The 18,164-nt window shown below is 35.0% G+C and overlaps 1 protein-coding gene and 1 pseudogene across 2 annotated transcripts; both read right to left on the bottom strand.

Moving 5' to 3' along the window:
- Window positions 1-1,597: 1,597 nt before the first annotated feature.
- Window positions 1,598-5,610, bottom strand: LOC308429250 (olfactory receptor 1J21-like; annotated as a pseudogene). Its single transcript has 2 exons — window positions 5,524-5,610; window positions 1,598-2,408 (listed from the first exon to the last, which is right to left on the bottom strand). The product of its transcript is annotated as an olfactory receptor 1J21-like (transcript).
- A 10,956-nt stretch (window positions 5,611-16,566) lies between these two features.
- LOC308428958 (olfactory receptor 4P4-like) lies at window positions 16,567-17,538 on the bottom strand (the record flags this gene model as incomplete). Its single annotated transcript, XM_080927598.1, has 1 exon — window positions 16,567-17,538. The coding sequence occupies one exon, from the start codon at window positions 17,536-17,538 to the stop codon at window positions 16,567-16,569; it is 972 nt and encodes a 323-aa protein (XP_080783724.1).
- Window positions 17,539-18,164: the final 626 nt, after the last annotated feature.

The following is an 18,164-nucleotide window of genomic DNA, read 5'->3' as shown; positions in this document are numbered from 1 at the left end:
TATTTTTAGAATTTAATAGATGAATGTTTTATTTTCATAATTTTAAATCCTCCCTTTTCACCCTCTAATCCCTCGTTGGCACTCCCTGGCTCACTGTCAATATCATGACCACTTCTATAACTAGTGTTATACAATTTAGGGTTCCTCTTATGTACATGTGCTTAGGACTGATCAATTGTGATTGGATTCTTTTATGGTGGCTTGTTCATGCCAAATGTTGATTTGCCCCTCTTTCAGAAGCCATTGGTTGCTTATAAGGCTTTATTTAGAGACACTTTAATACACAACAAAGATATATGCACCACAATGTTCATAGTGGCTCTATTTATAATAGCCAGAAGCTGGAAGGAACACAGATGTCCTTCAGAAGACGAATGGATACAAAAATTGTGGTACATATACACAATGGAATACTACTCAGCCACCAGAAACAATGACTTAACCAAATTCTTAAGAAAATGGCTGCATCTAGAGAATATCATCCTGAGTGTGATAACCCAGTCACAAAAGAACAGACATAATAAGCAGTCACTGATAATGGGATGCTAACCCCAGAGGCTTGCACTCCTCCAGAAACAACTCACAGACTCTATGAAGTCCAAGAAAACAAAACAAAACCAAAAAAAATTTACAAAACAAGAAAACTTTAACTATTTCCATGTTACATTTTGTTTTACATGTACTTTAGCTCATTGTAACTATTAAGTTTTCAAGGCATACTATCAAACCTTGAAAAAAATCAAGTACTGACTAAAAATATATTCATATAGTTTTATGTAAAAATTATGTTAAAATCTGAAAAAGTACTGACAAAAATGTATAATTTTAAGCAAAAAAATGTTTAAAATCTGTACATTTATCTTTGTTTTGTAAAATAAAGTTGTTTAAAAAAATGAGGTTCTCTAAGTAGGCAGAGAAACAAGAGCTGTGCTATATTTGACTTGTGACCAAGTGTCCTCCACTTAACAGTATACATATTTAGAAACATGATTAGGTATTTACAAGGAATAGCTTTGAATCTTAAAATCTAAGCAAACAAAACTAAAAAAAGCTATGTTGATTTCTTTAGTTTGTGGAACTTCTCGCAAGTAATGAATTATTATATTCTGATGTGTACTTGATCACATTTGTATAGGCTTGATGTGTTCAACTTTCATATTTTCAAGTTAATATGCTACACAGAATAAATGTGTACCATATACAAAATTTATTATTGATGATAAAGTAACCTGAGATTTGAATGTGTGTTTTCTTAAGCAATGTATGGCTGTAAAACTAAAATATTATTTTTATAAAACATTCCCTGATTCTTTCCTTTATATGTTTTATCCAAGTTCTCAAAATAACAAGTAAAAATAAGGTAAAATAAAAATAAATACTATGTTAGCCTCAAAAAACAAAAAGAATTTGTGTGTATATGTTTTAGAGACCCCTTTCCCAAGACTATCAAAATCAAGAAAAGAGGTATAGTGTAACATGCAAGATATATGCAAGAATGTCTGATTTAAATATCTTTAAGATTGCCATTCAGAGAGAAGATATTACATGTGTCAATCATGTCAGAGTCCTAGGCAGCTAATGGGAATTAGTAGGTACATCATTTTGTTCTGTTGAAGATGTTTCTCAGAGCTGCTTTCATATCCCTATTCCTCAAACTATAAATAAAGGAATTCAACATGGGTGTGACCACAGTGTAGCTCACAGCCACAGTGGCATTTTTGTCATTATTGTTATTAGATGAGGGGACACCATATAGTCCAATGATGGCTCCATAGTACAAAGAAACCACACAGAGGTGAGAACCACAGGTGGACAAGGCTTTGCGAATTCCCTTGATGGAGGGAGTTTTCAGAATGGTGACTCCAATGTAGCCATAAGAGACCAGAATGCATATGAATGGCAGAGTAATAACCAAATTACCTAAAACAAAAATAATGAGGTTATTGATGGTGGTGTCTGATCTAGACAGCTTCAGCAAAGTAGAGAGGTCACAAAAATAGTGTGGGATGGTATTGTTTCTAAACTGAGATAAGCGAGCCAAGAGGAGTGTTTGCACAAGTGCATTGGCTGAAGATAATGCCCAAGACATGACTACTAGAAGAACACAGAGGCTCAGATTCATGATGATAGTGTAGTGGAGAAGGTGGCAGATGGCCACATACCTGTCATATGCCATGGAGGTCAGAAGAAAGCTATCAATGGTTCCAAAAACTATAAAAAAAATACACCTGGGAAAAACACCCAGTATAGGAGATTGACTGAGTGTGTGTCAGCATATTCACAAGCATCTTTGGAACTGTGACTGATGAGAAAGGGATGTCTGTGAAAGCCAAATGACTGAGGAAGAAGTACATGGGGGTGTGGAGGTGAGAGTCCAGTCTGATGAGCAGGATGATGGGCAGGTTCCCCTTTGTGGAGAAAGAGGAACACTTTTCCCCAGTTGGTGGGGTTGTAAACTGATACAACCACTCTGGAAATCAATCTGGCGATTTCTCAGAATATTGGACATAGTACTAACTGAAGACCCAGTTATTCAACTCCTGGGCATATACCCCAGAGATGCTCCAACATATAACAAAGACGCATGCACCACAATGTTCATAGCAGGTCTATTTATAATAGCCAGAAGCTGGAAAGAACCCAGATGTCCTTCAGTAGAAAAATGGATACAAGAATTGTGGTATATTTACACAGTGGAGTACTGCTCAGCTATCAGAAACAATGACTTAATGAAATTCTTAAGAAAATGGATGCATCTAGAGAATATTATCCTGAGTGAGATAACCCAGTTACAAAAGAACAGACATAACATGCAGTCACTGATAATTGGATACTAACCCCAAAAAGCTCTGATCACCCCAGTAACAACTATCAGACCATATGAAGTTCAAGAAAAACAAAGGCCAAAAAATGATGAAAAATCATTATGCTTAATCTTTACACACCAAGAAAAACTTTGACTATTTCCAGGTTACATCTTGTTTTACATGTACTTTTTACTCATTGTAACTAGTGAGATTTTAATGCATACTATCAAACCTTAAAAAATCACATACTGACTAAAATGTATTCATATATTTCATGCAAAAATGCTTAACATCTGTACATTTATCTTTGTTTTGTAAAATAAAGTTGTTCAATTAAAAATGTAAATACAGAGAATTTCCAATAAAATTTAAAAATCTGGATAAAAAATATAGGTGGAAACTTGTAAAAAGAAAAAAAAATCTTCCTCTATCCAAATGGCATAATCACTGGTGGTGAGTTTAATTATTTAGCTTTTTCAATCACCAATATTTGGACTTCATGAGAAAGCATATACATTGTATCAGAAAGACATTGTGTATCACCAGGAGTTCTTATGTTCAAGCTCTTATAGTCTTTCTTTTATTTATTTATTTTATTGTATATTTTCTGTGTTTACAGTTCAAGATAATGAAATCATCAATTAATCACTAAAATTGAAAGCAACAATTTTTAAAAATATTTTTAAACCTGTGAAATTTGCTATGATGTTTTTTATCTATTTGTATTCCTAGAAATTTAGGGATCTTGTTCTCCAGAATTATATTGATGCAATGTTCTCACGAATTTTAAGCTTTTATTTTGTAGTTTGAATTTTTATTTTGAATATTTGTGTATTGACAGGTTTTTTATGTTCCTTCGAGATATTGACTCAATATGAGAATGGCGATCATTTTTCACATGTGTTAAATAGTGTGCCAATACATTTTAAATAAATATGGCTGTGAGTAAACATTTTTAGTACAGAATACAGTTTATTCAAGTCATAGGGGATTTAAGAGGAGAGGGGAACAGAGAAGTAGAGGCCAGCCATGATATATGCACGTGGAGAGAGGGCAGAAGGGAAGAGCAAGAAGAGGAAAAGGGGAAGAGAAGACTGCAAGAGAACAAGAGTGTTAGTAAACATTTAATTTAGGATATTTCTCCCACTTATACCAAAAACAAGAAAAGTTAAAACAATTGATAAAACACCTATGTTATTAATGTGTCTAAATAATTTTATTACCTAAATTGATCTTGATATAAAACATTTTGGTAGTAATTTTGTTTATTATTAGTAATGTGTTGAAATATTTTATATTACCTAAATTAAACTTATTAGTGGACATTGTTATTGTTACATTTAGTTTTTGTGAAGAGAGTAAGTTTCAAAATATCATAAATTATTTTTTTGTTTGAAAATGTTGAAAACAATGTAGGTTTTCACTGCAAAATCAGCATTTAATAGACTTCTATACAATGGATATAGTAATTTACACATTTTTTACTATACAACACAGATAATTAACTTGTCAGTTCTTCTTGAGGCAGTGAAGGGGGAAGAGCTTTGGAAGGGACTAAGACTTTGTCTTACAAGATATTTAGGGTTGCTGTATAATAAAAAGTTTACTATCTAAGTCTAAGTTACTATGAAACTGTGGCTGACCTGACTTCTGTGAACTTCTGAGGCCAGAAACTGCAGACTCTGGCACTTAGCACCTCTTTCTAAAACAGCAAAGGAATAAGTAAATAAAGATTGCACTATCTCAGCTGAAACAGCTGGATTCTAACATTCAGTCTTCAATTCAGAAGTCAAGGAAGAAAAAGGTACACTTCTAAGCTTTTCCCAACCTTCTGTCCTATTAGTGTCAGTGTACCTGGTTTTATGTGGAGGTCTTTGATCCACTTGGACTTGAGATTTATTTTTTTGTGTGCAAGTAAAAGATTGATCTGCATTCTTCTGCATGCTGAACTGCCAGTTGAACTAGCACATTTGTTGAAAAGGCTGTCCTTTTCCCATCGAATGCTTTTTGCTCCTTTATCAAAGATCAAGTAACCTTAGATGTGTCAGCTCATTTGTTGGCCTTCAATTCTATTCCATTGATAATACCTGCCTTGTATCTGTATCAATCCCATGCAGTTTTTCTCACAATTGGTCTCAATATAGCTTTAGGTTAGGGATGGTGTTTCCCTTGGAAATTTTATTACTGTTGAGAATAATTTTTCCTGTCCTGGTTTTTAACATTTCAAATGAATTTGCAAATTACTCTTTCTAATCTTATGCAGAACTGAGTTGGAATTTTGATGGGAATTGCAATGAATCTGTAGATTGCTTTAGGCAAGGTGGACATTCTTAGTATACTGAACGTTTCAGTCCATGAGTATAGGAGAAAATTCCACATTCTGTGGTCTTCTTCAATTTTCTTCTACAGAGACTTGAAGTTCTTGACTTAAAGCTATTTTACCTGCTTGGTTATGGTCACCCCAACTCTTTTATATTCCTTGTGACTACTGTGAAGGGTATCATTTCTCTAATTTCTTTCTCAGCCTGTTTGGTCTTTGAGTAGAGGAAGGGTACTAATTTTTTGAGTCAATTTTATATCCAGCCACTTTGCTGAAGTTGTTTAAAAGCTATAAAAGTTTCCTAGTAGAATTTTTGGGATCACTTAAATATACTATCATATGATCTTCAAGTAGTGATATTTTGACTTCTTCCTTTCCAATTTGTATCCCCTTTACTTCTTTTTGATGTCTGATGCTCTGGCTAGTACTGCTAGTACTATATTGAATAGGTAGGTGGAGTGTGGGCAGCATTTTCATGTCCATGATTATAGTAGGATTGCTTCAAGTTTCTCACATTAAGTTTGAATTCGGCTACTGGTTTGCTGTATATTGATTTTACTATATTTAAGTATGAGCCTTGAATTCCTAATTTTTCCAAGACTTTTAACATGAAACAGTATTGAATATTGTCAAATGCTTTCTATGCATCTAAAGGGATGATCATATGTTTTATTCTTTGAGTTTGTTTATATAATGAATAACATTGATGGATTTTTTTTTTATTTTATTGAATCATCCTTGCATCCCTGGGATGAACCTTACTTAATCATGAAGAATATTTGTTTTGATGTGTTCTTAGATTCAGATTGCAAGAATCTTATTGAATATTTTTGCATCAATGTTCATGATGAAATTTGGTATACAGTTCCTGTTCTTTTTAGGGCTTGGTGTGTTTAGGAATGAGCATAATTATGGCTTTAAAGAATGAGTTGGGTAGTATTCCCTCTGTTTCTATTTGTGAGATATTTTTAAGAGTATTGGTATTAGGTCTTCTATGAAGGTCTGAAGGAATTCTACGCTAAACCCATCAGGTACTGGTTTTTGGGCAGGAGAAAGAAAAAAGATGTTCCTAAAGGAGAAAACATTCTTCTAAGGGAAAAAGAATGGAATGAAGTGGAGATGGAGTGGAATGGATTGGAACAGAAAAGAAATGGGAGATCTGCCACCAGGACCAGTGGAGACCCAGAGATAAAGGCCTGGTGAGAAAGGTTCCTACTAGCCTGAGGGCAGAGAGATCTCTGCCAAGCATGCACGGGAAGTGCGCCCCTGCCCTGCCAGATCCAGAGACCAGGAAACCAGCATCCAGCCCTCAGTACCGAGCTGGCAGCTTTGGGGTGCAGAACAGTGCTCAGACCATCCACCACAAGGACTAGCTGAGACCCAGAGACAGAGGCCTGGTGAGAAGGGGTTCTGACTAGCCAGGGGGCAGAGAGATCATTGCCAAATGCGATGGAAAGCGCGCCCCTGCCTTGCCTGATCCAGGAACCAAGAACCAAGTATTGGACCCTCTGTTTCCAGCTGGTGGATTCTGGGTGCAGAGAAAGACTCAGACCATCCACCACAAGCAACAGCAGAGATCCAGGGACAGTGGCCAGTACAAGGGAAAGGCAAGAACCAATCACTAACAACAAGATGGCAAAAGGAAAGCAAAGGAGCATACCCCACAGAAACCAAGACAACCTGACAACACTAGAGCCCAGCTCTCCCATCACAGCAAACGGCAGAATGCCAAATACTCCAGAAAAAGAAGACTCAGACACAAAATCCTACCTCAAGATGATGATAAATATCCTTAAACAACAACAGGAGGAAAAGCATAAATAATTAGAAGCTTTTTAAAGAAGAAACAAGAAAAAACTCAAAGAACTCAAAGAACTAGACGAAAACAGAAACAAAGAGATTTAGGAATGGAAGAAGGAATTTAAAACAGAATAGGACACGATAAAAAAAACACTAAAAGAGAAAACCCTAGAAGTAGAAATCCTAAAAAAAGAAATCAGAAGTCACAGATGCAAGCACCTCGAACAGACTACAAGAGATGGAAGAGAGATTCTTGGGGGCCAAGGCCAACCTTGAAAACATAGACAAAACAGTCAGAGAAGATACAAAAACCAAAAAGCTCCTAACCCAAAATGTCCAGGAGATCCAGGACACAATGAGAAGACCAAACCTAAGGATAATAGAAATAAAAGAAGGCAAAGAATATCAACTAAGAGGCACAGTAAATATCTTCAGCAAAATCATGGAAGAAAACTTCGCTACCCTTAAGAATGATATGACCATGATCATAAAAGAAGCCTACAAAACTCCAAATAGGTTGGACCCATCTCAGAGAAAAAGACTGACACTATATCAGAGAAAAAGGTGGGGAAAAACCTTCCAAGCAAAGTGCATCAAGTATCAAGCTGGAGTGGTTATTCTAATATCGAATAAAGTAAATTTCTCCCAACACATAATAGTCAAAACACCAAGTGCCCAAAGCAAAGAAGGAATACTAAAAGCAGTAAGGGAAAAAGATCATGTAACATATAAAGGCAGACCCAGCAGAATCAAACCCAATTTCTCAACAGAGACTAAGAAAGCTAGAAGAGCCTAGAAAGAAATCATGCAGACCCTAAAGGAGCACAAGTGCCAGCCCAAGCTGCTATACCCAGCAAAACTATCAATCACCATAGATGGAGAGATGAAGATATTCCAAGAAAAAACTAAATTTACAAAATATCTGACCACAAACCCAGTACTACAATGAATTATAGGTGGAAAACCCAATAAAATGAGGGGAACTACATCCTAGTAAAAACAAGAAAACTTCTAAGCAAGAGAACCAAAAGGAGAAAGAAACACAGGCACAATTCAACCTATAAAACAATAATAGCAGGAAACAGCAACCACTACTCCTTGATATTTATTAATATAAATGGATTCAACTCCCCATTACAAAGATATAGGCTATCAGACTGGATACATAAACAAAACCCAGCATTTTGCTGCATAGAGAAAACCCATCTCAGAGAAAAAGACTGATACTATCTCAGAGAAAAAGGTTGGAAAAAAACTTTCCAAGCAAAGTGCATCAAGAACCAAGCTGGAGTGGCTATTCTAATATCGAATAAAGTAAATTTCCAACCATAAGTTATGAAAAAAAAAGAAGGAAATGTTATACACATTACAGGGGAAATCTTTGAGGAGGAACTCTTAATCCTTAACACATATGCTCCAAATACTAAAGCACCCATATTCATAAAAGAAACCCTACTAAAGATAAAAAAACTCATTTCACCCCACACAATAATAGTGGGAGACTTTAATACACCTCTCTCACCAATAGACAGATCATGGAAACAGAAACTGAACAAGGACATTATAAAAATAGCAGAGACTATGAATCAACTGGAATTAATAAATATCTACAGAACATATCCTAAAAAAAAAAAAATACACCTTCTTCTCACCACCTCATGGCACCTTCTCGAAAATTGACCACATAATTAGACACAGAATGAGCCTCAGTCTCTATAAGAAGATTGAAATACTCCCATGCATGCTTTCAGATGACCATGGTCTAAGACTGGTCTTTAATAACAACAAACACAACAAAAAGCCCATATATATATGGAAACTAAACAATGCTCTATTAAACAATAACAGGGTCAAAGAAAAAATAAAGAAAGAAATTAAGGATTTTCTAGAAGTCAATGAAAATGAAAACATGACAGACTCAAACCTATGGGATGTAATGAAAGCAGTACTGAGAGGAAAACTTATAGCTCTGAGTGCTTCCAAAAGGAAACTGAAGAGAGCATACACTAGCAACTGGAGAGTACAGTTGAAAGCTCTAGAACAAAAGGAAGCAGATACACCCAAGAGGAGTAGAAGGAAAGAAATAATCAACCTTAGGGCAGAAATAGATCAAATAGAAACAAAAACAACAATCCAAAAAATCAATAAAACTAAGAGCTGTTTCTTTGAAAAAATTAACAAGATTGATAAATCCTTAGCCAGACTAACTAGAGGGCAAAAAGAATGTATCCAAATTAACAAAATGAGAAAGAAAAGTGGAGACATATGACTGAAACTGAGGAATTTCAAGAAATCTTGAGATCCTACTACAAAAGTTTATACTCAACAGAGCTGGAAAATATGGAGGAAATGGAAGGATTCCTATACAAATACAAGATAATAAAGTTAAACCAGGACTGGGTAAACCATGTAATTAATCCCAAAACACCTAAGAAATAGAAGCAGTCATCAAAAGCCTCCCAACCAAAAAAAGCCCAGGTCCAGATGGGTTAACTGCAGAATTTTATCAGATATTTATTGACGATAAAATACCAATACTCTCCAAACTATTCCACAAGATAGAATCAGATAAAATACTACCTAACTCATTTTTTGAAGCTACAATAACCCTTGTTCATAAACCACACAAAGACTCTACAAGGAAAGAGAACTTCAGACCAATCTCACTTATAAACACTGATTCAAAAATACACAACAAAATCCTTGCAAACTGAATCCAAGAACACATCAAAACGATCATTTACGATAATCAAGTATACTTCATCCCTGGGAGGCAGGGATGGTTTAATAAAAAGAAATCCATCAATTTAATACACCATATAAACAAACTCAAAGAACAAAATCACATGGTCACCTCACTAGAGGCTGAAAAAGCATTTGACAATATTCATAACCCCTTCATGTTAAAAGTCTTTGAAAGAACAATAATCTAAGGGCCATACTTAAACACAATAAAACCAATATACAGCAAACCAACAGCCAACATTGAACTTAACTGTGGGCAACTTGAAGCAATCCCACTAAGATCAGGGACTCAACAAGGCTGCCCACTCTCCCCTTTCCTATTCAACATAGTACTGGAAGTCCTGGATAGAGCAATTAGACAGCAAAAGGAAATCAAAGGGATAAAAATTGGAAACAAAGAAGTAAAAACATCATTTTTTGCAGATGGCATGATAGTGTACTTAAGTGACCCCACAAATTCCACCAGAGAACTCCAACAGCTGATAAACAAGTACAGCAAAGTGGCTGGATATAAAATTAACTCAAACCAATGAGTAGCATTCCTATTTTAAAAGGACACAGATGTGGAGAAAGAAATTAGGGAAAACATACCTTTCACAATAGCCACAAAATCTCTGAAATACCTTGGTGTGACTCTAAGCAAGTGAAGGATTTGTATGACAAGAACTTCAAATCTCTAAGGAATGAATTTGAGGAAGATCTCAGAAAATGGAAAAATCTCCCATGCTCATGGATTGAAAGGATCAACATTTTAAAAATGGCCATCTTAACAAAAACAATCAACATATTCAATGAAATACCTATCAAAATTCCAACCCAATTCTTCATTGAGTTGGAAAGAGCAATGTGAAAATTCATCTGGAATAAGAATAGACTTAAAATAGCAAAATCCATCGTCAAAAACAAGAAAGCATCTGGGGGAAATCACCATCTTTGACCTCAGGCTATATTACAAGTCAATTTTGCTAAAAACTGCATGGCACTGGTGCAGAAATAGGTATGGGGATCAATGAAATAGAATAGAATATCCAGAAATGAGCCCTCACATATATGGTCACCTGATTTTTGACAAAGGAGCAGTAAACATTCAATGGAAAAAGGACAGCCTATTCAACAAATGGTGTTCATCCAACTGGCACTCAGCATGCAGAAGAATGAAAATAGATACTTTCTCATCTCCTTGTACAAAGCTCAAGTGTAAGTGGATCAAAGATCTCCACATTAAACCAGGTACACCTAAACTATTAGATAAGAATAGGAAAACCTTAGACCACATAGGCACAGGAGAAAATTTCCTGAACAAAACAACAATGGCTCTTGCTCTAAGGTCAAAGATTGACAAATGGTACTTAAGGAGCTTGCAAAGTTTCTGTAAGGCTAAGGACACTGTCAAGAAAACAAAATGGCAGACAACTGAATGGGAAAAGATCTTTCCCAACCTCATATCAAATAGAGGCCTAATATCCAAGGTATACAAAAAACTCAAAATCTAGACACCAGAGAATCAAACAACCCCATTAAATAATTGGGTACAGAGCTAAATAAAATGTTCTCAGTTGAGGAATATGGAATGGCTGAGAAACATCTAGGGAAGTGCTTGACCTCATCAGCCATCTGGGAAATGCAAATCAAAACAACCCTGAGATTCCACATCACAACAGTCAGATTGGCCAAGATCCCAAACTCAGATGACCGAAGATGCTGGCCAGGTTGTGGAGAAAAAGGAATACTCCTGCCCTGTTGGTGGGGTTGTAAACTGATACTTCCACTCTGGAAATCAGTCTGGTGATTCCTCAGAAAACTGGACATAGTACTACCTGAAGATCAACCTATTCCACTTATGGGGATATACTCCAGAGACACTCCAAAATACAACAAAGATGCATGCAGCACAATGTTCATAGCAGCTCTATTTATAATAGCCAGTAGCTGAAAAAAACCCAGATGTCCTTCCTTGATGAATGGATAAAAAAAATGTGGTAATTTATAGAATGGAGTACTACTCAGCTTATCAGAACCAATGACTTAACAAAATTCTTAAGAAAATGATTGTATCTAAAGAATATCATCCTGAGTGAGATAACCCAGTCACAAAAGAACAGACATAATATGCCGTCACTGATAATGGGATACTAACCCCAGAAAGCTCTGAACACCCCAGAAACAACTCACAGACTGCATGAAGTTCCTGAAAAATAATTATGCTCAATCCTTACACACCAAGATTACTTTGACTAATTTTGGGTTACATCCTGTTTTACATGTACTTTTTTCTCATTGTAACTAGTAACACCTTAATGCACACTATCAAACCTTTAAAAAAACAAAAAAGCCAAGCACTGACAAAAAAGTATTCGTAAACATTTATGAAAAAATGCTTAATTTTTTTATCTTTGTTTTTTAAATAAAGTTGTTCAAAAAAAATAAAGGAATGGAATGGGAAGGGATAATAATGGAATCACCTCTCTCTCTTAGTCTGCAGTCTTTTTACATCTTTCAGAATACATGATCAAATATTACAAAATTAATCAGAAGTTCACACAAAAAATCAAATCATAAATTGAAATTGAAATGTACAACAGTGAATGTTTACATGTATATCTATTAGGAGTAATTTTCTGGCCAAACATTTATTACCCAAGTCAGCTCCACAGGTTTACTGAAGTTTTAAAACCATATCTAAGTTATTAGTAAATTTTGTATAGATAAACCCTGTCAATATTTTATCCTCTGTTCCAGCATTTATAATAAATTGTTAGTTCTCTTTTTCTGATTTTTGTTAATTGTTGTACAACCTCGTGGAATGTGCTCTGATTAAGAGAAAGTCTGACTAGTATCTAAGAGCAATTAACTGGTAACACTTGAAGACTGACAGTGTTCTCATTGCAGTTTTAAATATCAGAAATGACCTAACGGTAGTCTCACCATAAAAGAGCTTAATAATCGGTTATTATTTTAGTAATTCCTATAGGATTGTCGTTAAGACTTCAGAAGTCATTTATATGTCTATATAGCATCACTATATATCATATATATACAGGACAATACATCTTCATAGATCTGCTCCAATAGGATGGGCTTCAACTTAATGATTGTTATATATGTTTAATAATAACAGAAAAAACATAACAATAGCAGGGATTTTTACTAAAATGAATCTCTTTCAGCCTTGCTGAATAAGGGTGAACCATCCACAGATTATATAATACCCTGATGCTGACCATCTCTGAATGATCACTTGTGAGTTATAAGCTTGTCCTGATATAGCTCCAGACAATTAACATCACCTTTGTACTGCATCAGTTCATTTTGTCCTATTTGTCATTCAATTTACATAATTGTTTAATTGCTCATTTTATAGAAATTTTGTTTCTTTATTTTTTCTGATTCTATATATGAGACATTGAAAGAGATGGAGAAAAAAGGAATGTCTCAGAATTCATTCTGCTTGGACTTTTGAATGACCATGACATACAGGTATTTTGCTTTATTTTTTTCTTAGTGTGTTACACGGCTTTTTTGCTAGGAAAGTCTGCATTGCTTTTCTTTATTTGATACATCATTCTTTTTGTCATCTGCTTATGTACTCTGTACTCAGGGACTTAACTTTTATAGACGTATATTTTGCCTCTTGTGTGACTCAAAATTTCAACAACCTATGAGTAGCTAGAAAAGACATCTTCTATGCTGACTGCATGCCATAGTCCTTTGGTATGTATTTCTTTGGAATACTTGAAATATTAATCTTGAAGGGCACTGTCTGTGACTGCTGTGTGACTTTCTGCAGGCCTGTTCACAGCATGGTCATCATCAACAAGACAAAATTTAAATTCTAATATTAGCATATTGGCTGGTGGAGCAGCGTACTTCTTATTTCAATTTTCTATTGCAATCTTGTTGTTCATTTAATTTTCATTAAATTCTATAATTTTATTTTGATATATTTTCCTGAAATATTTACACACAAAAAGATTGTAGGATTTGGTGGTTTTTGTTAAATATTTTTGCATCGATATTTATAAGAGAAATTTGTCTGAAATTTTCATTGTTGGTACTTTCTGTGGTTTAGGTATAAGCACAATTGTGGCTTCCTAGAATAAATTGAGTAGTGTTTTTTCTGTTTTTATTTTGTAAAATACTTTGGAGTGCTTTGAGCTACATTTCAAGGGCACATGAAATTCAAGAAGAAAGATGAAAGTGTGATGCTTCAGTCTTTCTTAGAAGGGAGAGCAAAAATATTCTCAGGAAGAAATACTAATACAATGTTTGGAACAGAGACTGAAAGAAAGTGGAGCCAGAGACTCACCACCCTGGGATCCATCACATTTACATCTACCAAACCCAGACAATATTGCAGATGCCAAGAAGTGCATACTGACAGGAGACTGATATAGCTCTGTCCTGAGAAGATCTGCCAGAGACTGACAAATACAGAGGTAGATGCTTGTAGCTAACCATTGAAATGAGAATGAGTTCCCCAATGGAGGAGTTAGAGAAAGGACTAAATGAGCTGAAGGGGTTTGCAGCTCCATAAAAGCAACAATAGTAACCAACTAGAGCTCCCAGAGATTAAACTACCCTGCAAAGAGTACAATTAGAAAGACCCAGAGCTTCACACAGTCTGTGAGTTGTATCTGGGGCAGTCTGAGCCTCTGGGTCAAGAAAAAAAGAAAAGAAAAGAAAACAACAACAACAAAAAAATGTCATGCTCAATCCTTACACACCAAGAAAACTTTGACTAATTCCGGGTTACATCCTGTTTTACATGTACTTTTTGCTCATTGTAACTAGTAAGACCTTAATGCAGAGTATCAAACCTTAAAAAAAGAAGAAAAAAAAAGCCAAGCACTGACACAATTGTATTTGTATACATTTATGTAAAAATGCTTAAATTTTTTATCTTTGTTTTTTAAAATAAAGTTTAAAAAATGAAAGAAAGAAAAGAAAGACCCAGCGCTCCATCTGCATATGTAGCAGAGGCATGGCTTTGATGGGTATCAATGGGAGGAGAAGCCCTTGCTCTGCAAAGGCCCAGTGCTTCAGTGTTTGGGAATGTCAGGGAGTGAACGCTGGAGGGGGTGTGTGGGTGGTTGGAGGAGCATACTCAGGGAAGCATTGGGAGGGGAGGGAATGGTGATTTCTTGAGGAGAAACTGGCAAAGGAGATAACATTTGAAATGTAAATAAAAAATATCCAAGAAATAAATTTGCTGGTTTTTATGCAGTGACTTGGACAAGTGTATACACAATTTTTTGTATGTTTCTTCTTCAATTACTGCTTGAGAATTTCAGTATTGATGTAAAAAATAGATGAAGCTAAACGAGGTTAAATGAGGAAATTAATTTTCCATTTCTCTTTGACTTGTGGGGTTCATTAAACCGAATTCTAAGATTACCTAATGTTTTCCTGTTTAAAGAGAGCTGTCCTATGTTTTTGTTTACAGAAAGACCATGGGTTTGTTTTGCTGCTGCTGCTGCTGTTGTTGTTGTTGTTTTGTTTTGTTTTGTTTTATTAATCACTTTATTCATTTACATTTCAAATAATATATTCCCTCCCAGTTACCCCTTCATTCCTTTCCCAGTTGCCCTCATTTCATTTCCCCTCTCCCCTGTCCTGTTTGCCTCTATGAGAGTGCTCCCCCAACCACTCACCTACTCCTCACCCCACTTCATTAGCATCCCCTTACACTGGGGCATCAAGCCTCCACAAGACCAAGGTTTGCACCTCCAATTAATGGCAGATTAAGCCATACCCTGGAACATACATATCTGGAACAATGGATAGCTCTATATATAATCTTTGGTAGGTGGTTTAGTCTCTGGGAGCTCTTAGTAATCTGTTTAGTTGATATTGTTCTTCCTATGTGGTTGTAATGCCCTGATGGTTGTTCAGTCCTATGTTTCTTCTGTTCAGAGAAAGCTAACACATGTTTTTCCCTCCCCCACACCCTCCTCCATCATATAAACAGCTTTTGAAGATTCCTGGCTCATTCAGTGTTATGTTGAATGTAATTCAAATTAGATTAAGGTAAACCATCTTACAATTCATTTCATGTTATTTCAGTTTTGTTGAGTCCTTTCAACATCTCTTGAATAAGAATTAAATATTGATCAGCCTGAGGCATTTATCTTAGCTTTATTTATTTATTTTTCATTGTTGTGTTAGTTCAATGGTAGCATCCAGTTAATACTAACTTTTTGTTGATTCTTAACTATTTTACAAGGAATAAAAGCTATTTCAACCCTTATTAAAGAAGTTTTCTTGTCAGAATAATGAATATTACAGAAACCGATAGCAGGCCAAACCTAAATTAATAAGTGTGGAATGTTCATTTTAAATGAAACATCAATAACAGAGTGAGACCTCACATGGCACAGAAAAGCGTGAAGAAGAGGGGAATTTTAGATATTTGTAAATCCAGAGGATGCCATGAAAGAAAAGTTTCAGATTGGAAAAAAAATCTAGATTATAAAATTATTAGAAATATTCTTGGGCCTAGAAAATATATCTTTTAAATAATCTCTGATTTGTGTACAGATAAGAGTTTTCTTTGATTATTCCTGGTATCTGGGTTTATATTAAGTTTACTAAGCATAGTCATACAACATAATGCATTATGTATGCTCTCTGTGTTCACTTGGGTAGCACATTGCTGTGAATGACTTTTTGTCATTATTATAGAACCAATTAATTATACAACCAAAGGAGCAGTTTAATACAAGTAATCTAAACATCAAAACCAGCAGAAAAATAGAATACCAACACTATAGTAAAATGTCTGGATCAATATCGGGAACAGTAAATATAATCTCATTGAGAACCTTATACATACCACTAGGAATAAGACACATTGCCAGGAGATTTGCCTTTTGCTTATTTAAGTTATAAACATCTTCAAGAAACTGTGTGATTGTAGAAATCTGTGACTCCATTCATCCTGTTTCCTTCACTCCCTGACATACGGTAACATAGCCTCTTGATGGCACTCTTCATCTCCTTGTTTCTGAGTGTATAAATAAGGGGGTTGAGCATGGGAGCAATGATAGTATAAAAGAGAGCAAATACTTTGTCTTCTGGTAATGTAGTTGCTGGTCGAATATAAATAAACAGTAGAGGAGCAAAGAAAAGTACTACTACAGTAACATGTGAACTGCAAGTAGAAAGAGCTTTTCTACGATTCTCTGTAGAGTAAGACCTGACAGTATATAAGATTACAGCATATGATATCAGCAAGACCACAAAAGTCACTAAGCCCATCAAGCCAGAGTTAGCAATGACCAAGAAACCAATTTTTCTGGTGTCAGTACAGGCCAGTTTTAGCAAAGGATACACATCACAGAAATAGTGATCTATTTCATTGGGCCCACAATAGGGTAGAAAGACTGCCAGGAGAAATTGACCAAAGGAATGCAGAAATCCCCCAGCACAGGAAGCAGTAATCACAGCATCACACTTTTGCCTGCTCATGATGACAGTGTAGTGCAGGGGCTTACAGATGGCGACATAGCGGTCATAAGCCATTCCTGTAAGAATAAAGACCTCAATGCCCCCAAAGAAGTGCATAGTGAAAAGCTGTGTCATGCAACCATTGTAGGAAATTGACTTTTTTGTTGCTACTAAGTTGATAATCAGTTTGGGTGTCACAGTAGAGGTGTAGCACAAGTCTGAAAGTGCTAGGTAACACAGAAAGACATACATAGGCTGATTGATAAGGTGACTACATGTGACAGAAATAATAATAAGTAAGTTTCCAAATAAAATTGCAATGTAACAAAGTAAAAATAACACAAAGCAGATAACTTCTATTTCCTTTGTCTGAGAAAGTCCTAGGAGAAGAAATTCTGTGATATTAGTCCTATAGTTCATGGTCCACAGTGTCTATCTGAAATTAGATAAATTATAAACAAGTGAGAAATATGTTTGTCACAGTGTTACATATTGTCCCATTTATTGAAGAAGATTAGATTAAAAATGTACAGGATTTGAAGAATTTTGATATTTTATTTTCATTTAAAAGATATCCAAGAAACCTTTTTGTAACACCTTGAAAATACTAATTTCTGCTAAATATTCTTACATTCCTGAGATAAATATTAATGTTGTAGAATAAATTGTATTTGTTTCATCATTATATAATTATGGATTATCCAATAAAAATGTATAGGAAACCACAAAAGAACTACAAAATAGATACTTAAAGGATTAGAACTCAGTTTACTTTTTGCTCTTTATTTTAGAGGTGCAGAATAAATGGCTAAGTGTAAAAATAATTACATATAACTATATGAAGTGTAATATTTGAGAACTACCTCATTTAAAATATGTTGAAACACTGAAACACACATTTTCTGTGCAAATGTACATGAATATTGGGCTTTTGTATTTGGAATCACTACATCGCTATATAAAATTGCATTTTCTTAATTGAAAAATATGTTTTTGGTCTTAATAATTTAAACTGCTATATTTATGAATACCTATGTATTTAAGTA

This window comes from Micromys minutus (genome assembly GCF_963924665.1).
Source record: "Micromys minutus genome assembly, chromosome: 13".
NCBI classification, from domain to species: Eukaryota; Metazoa; Chordata; class Mammalia; order Rodentia; family Muridae; genus Micromys; species Micromys minutus.
This window is presented reverse-complemented; position numbering and strand designations above follow the sequence as displayed.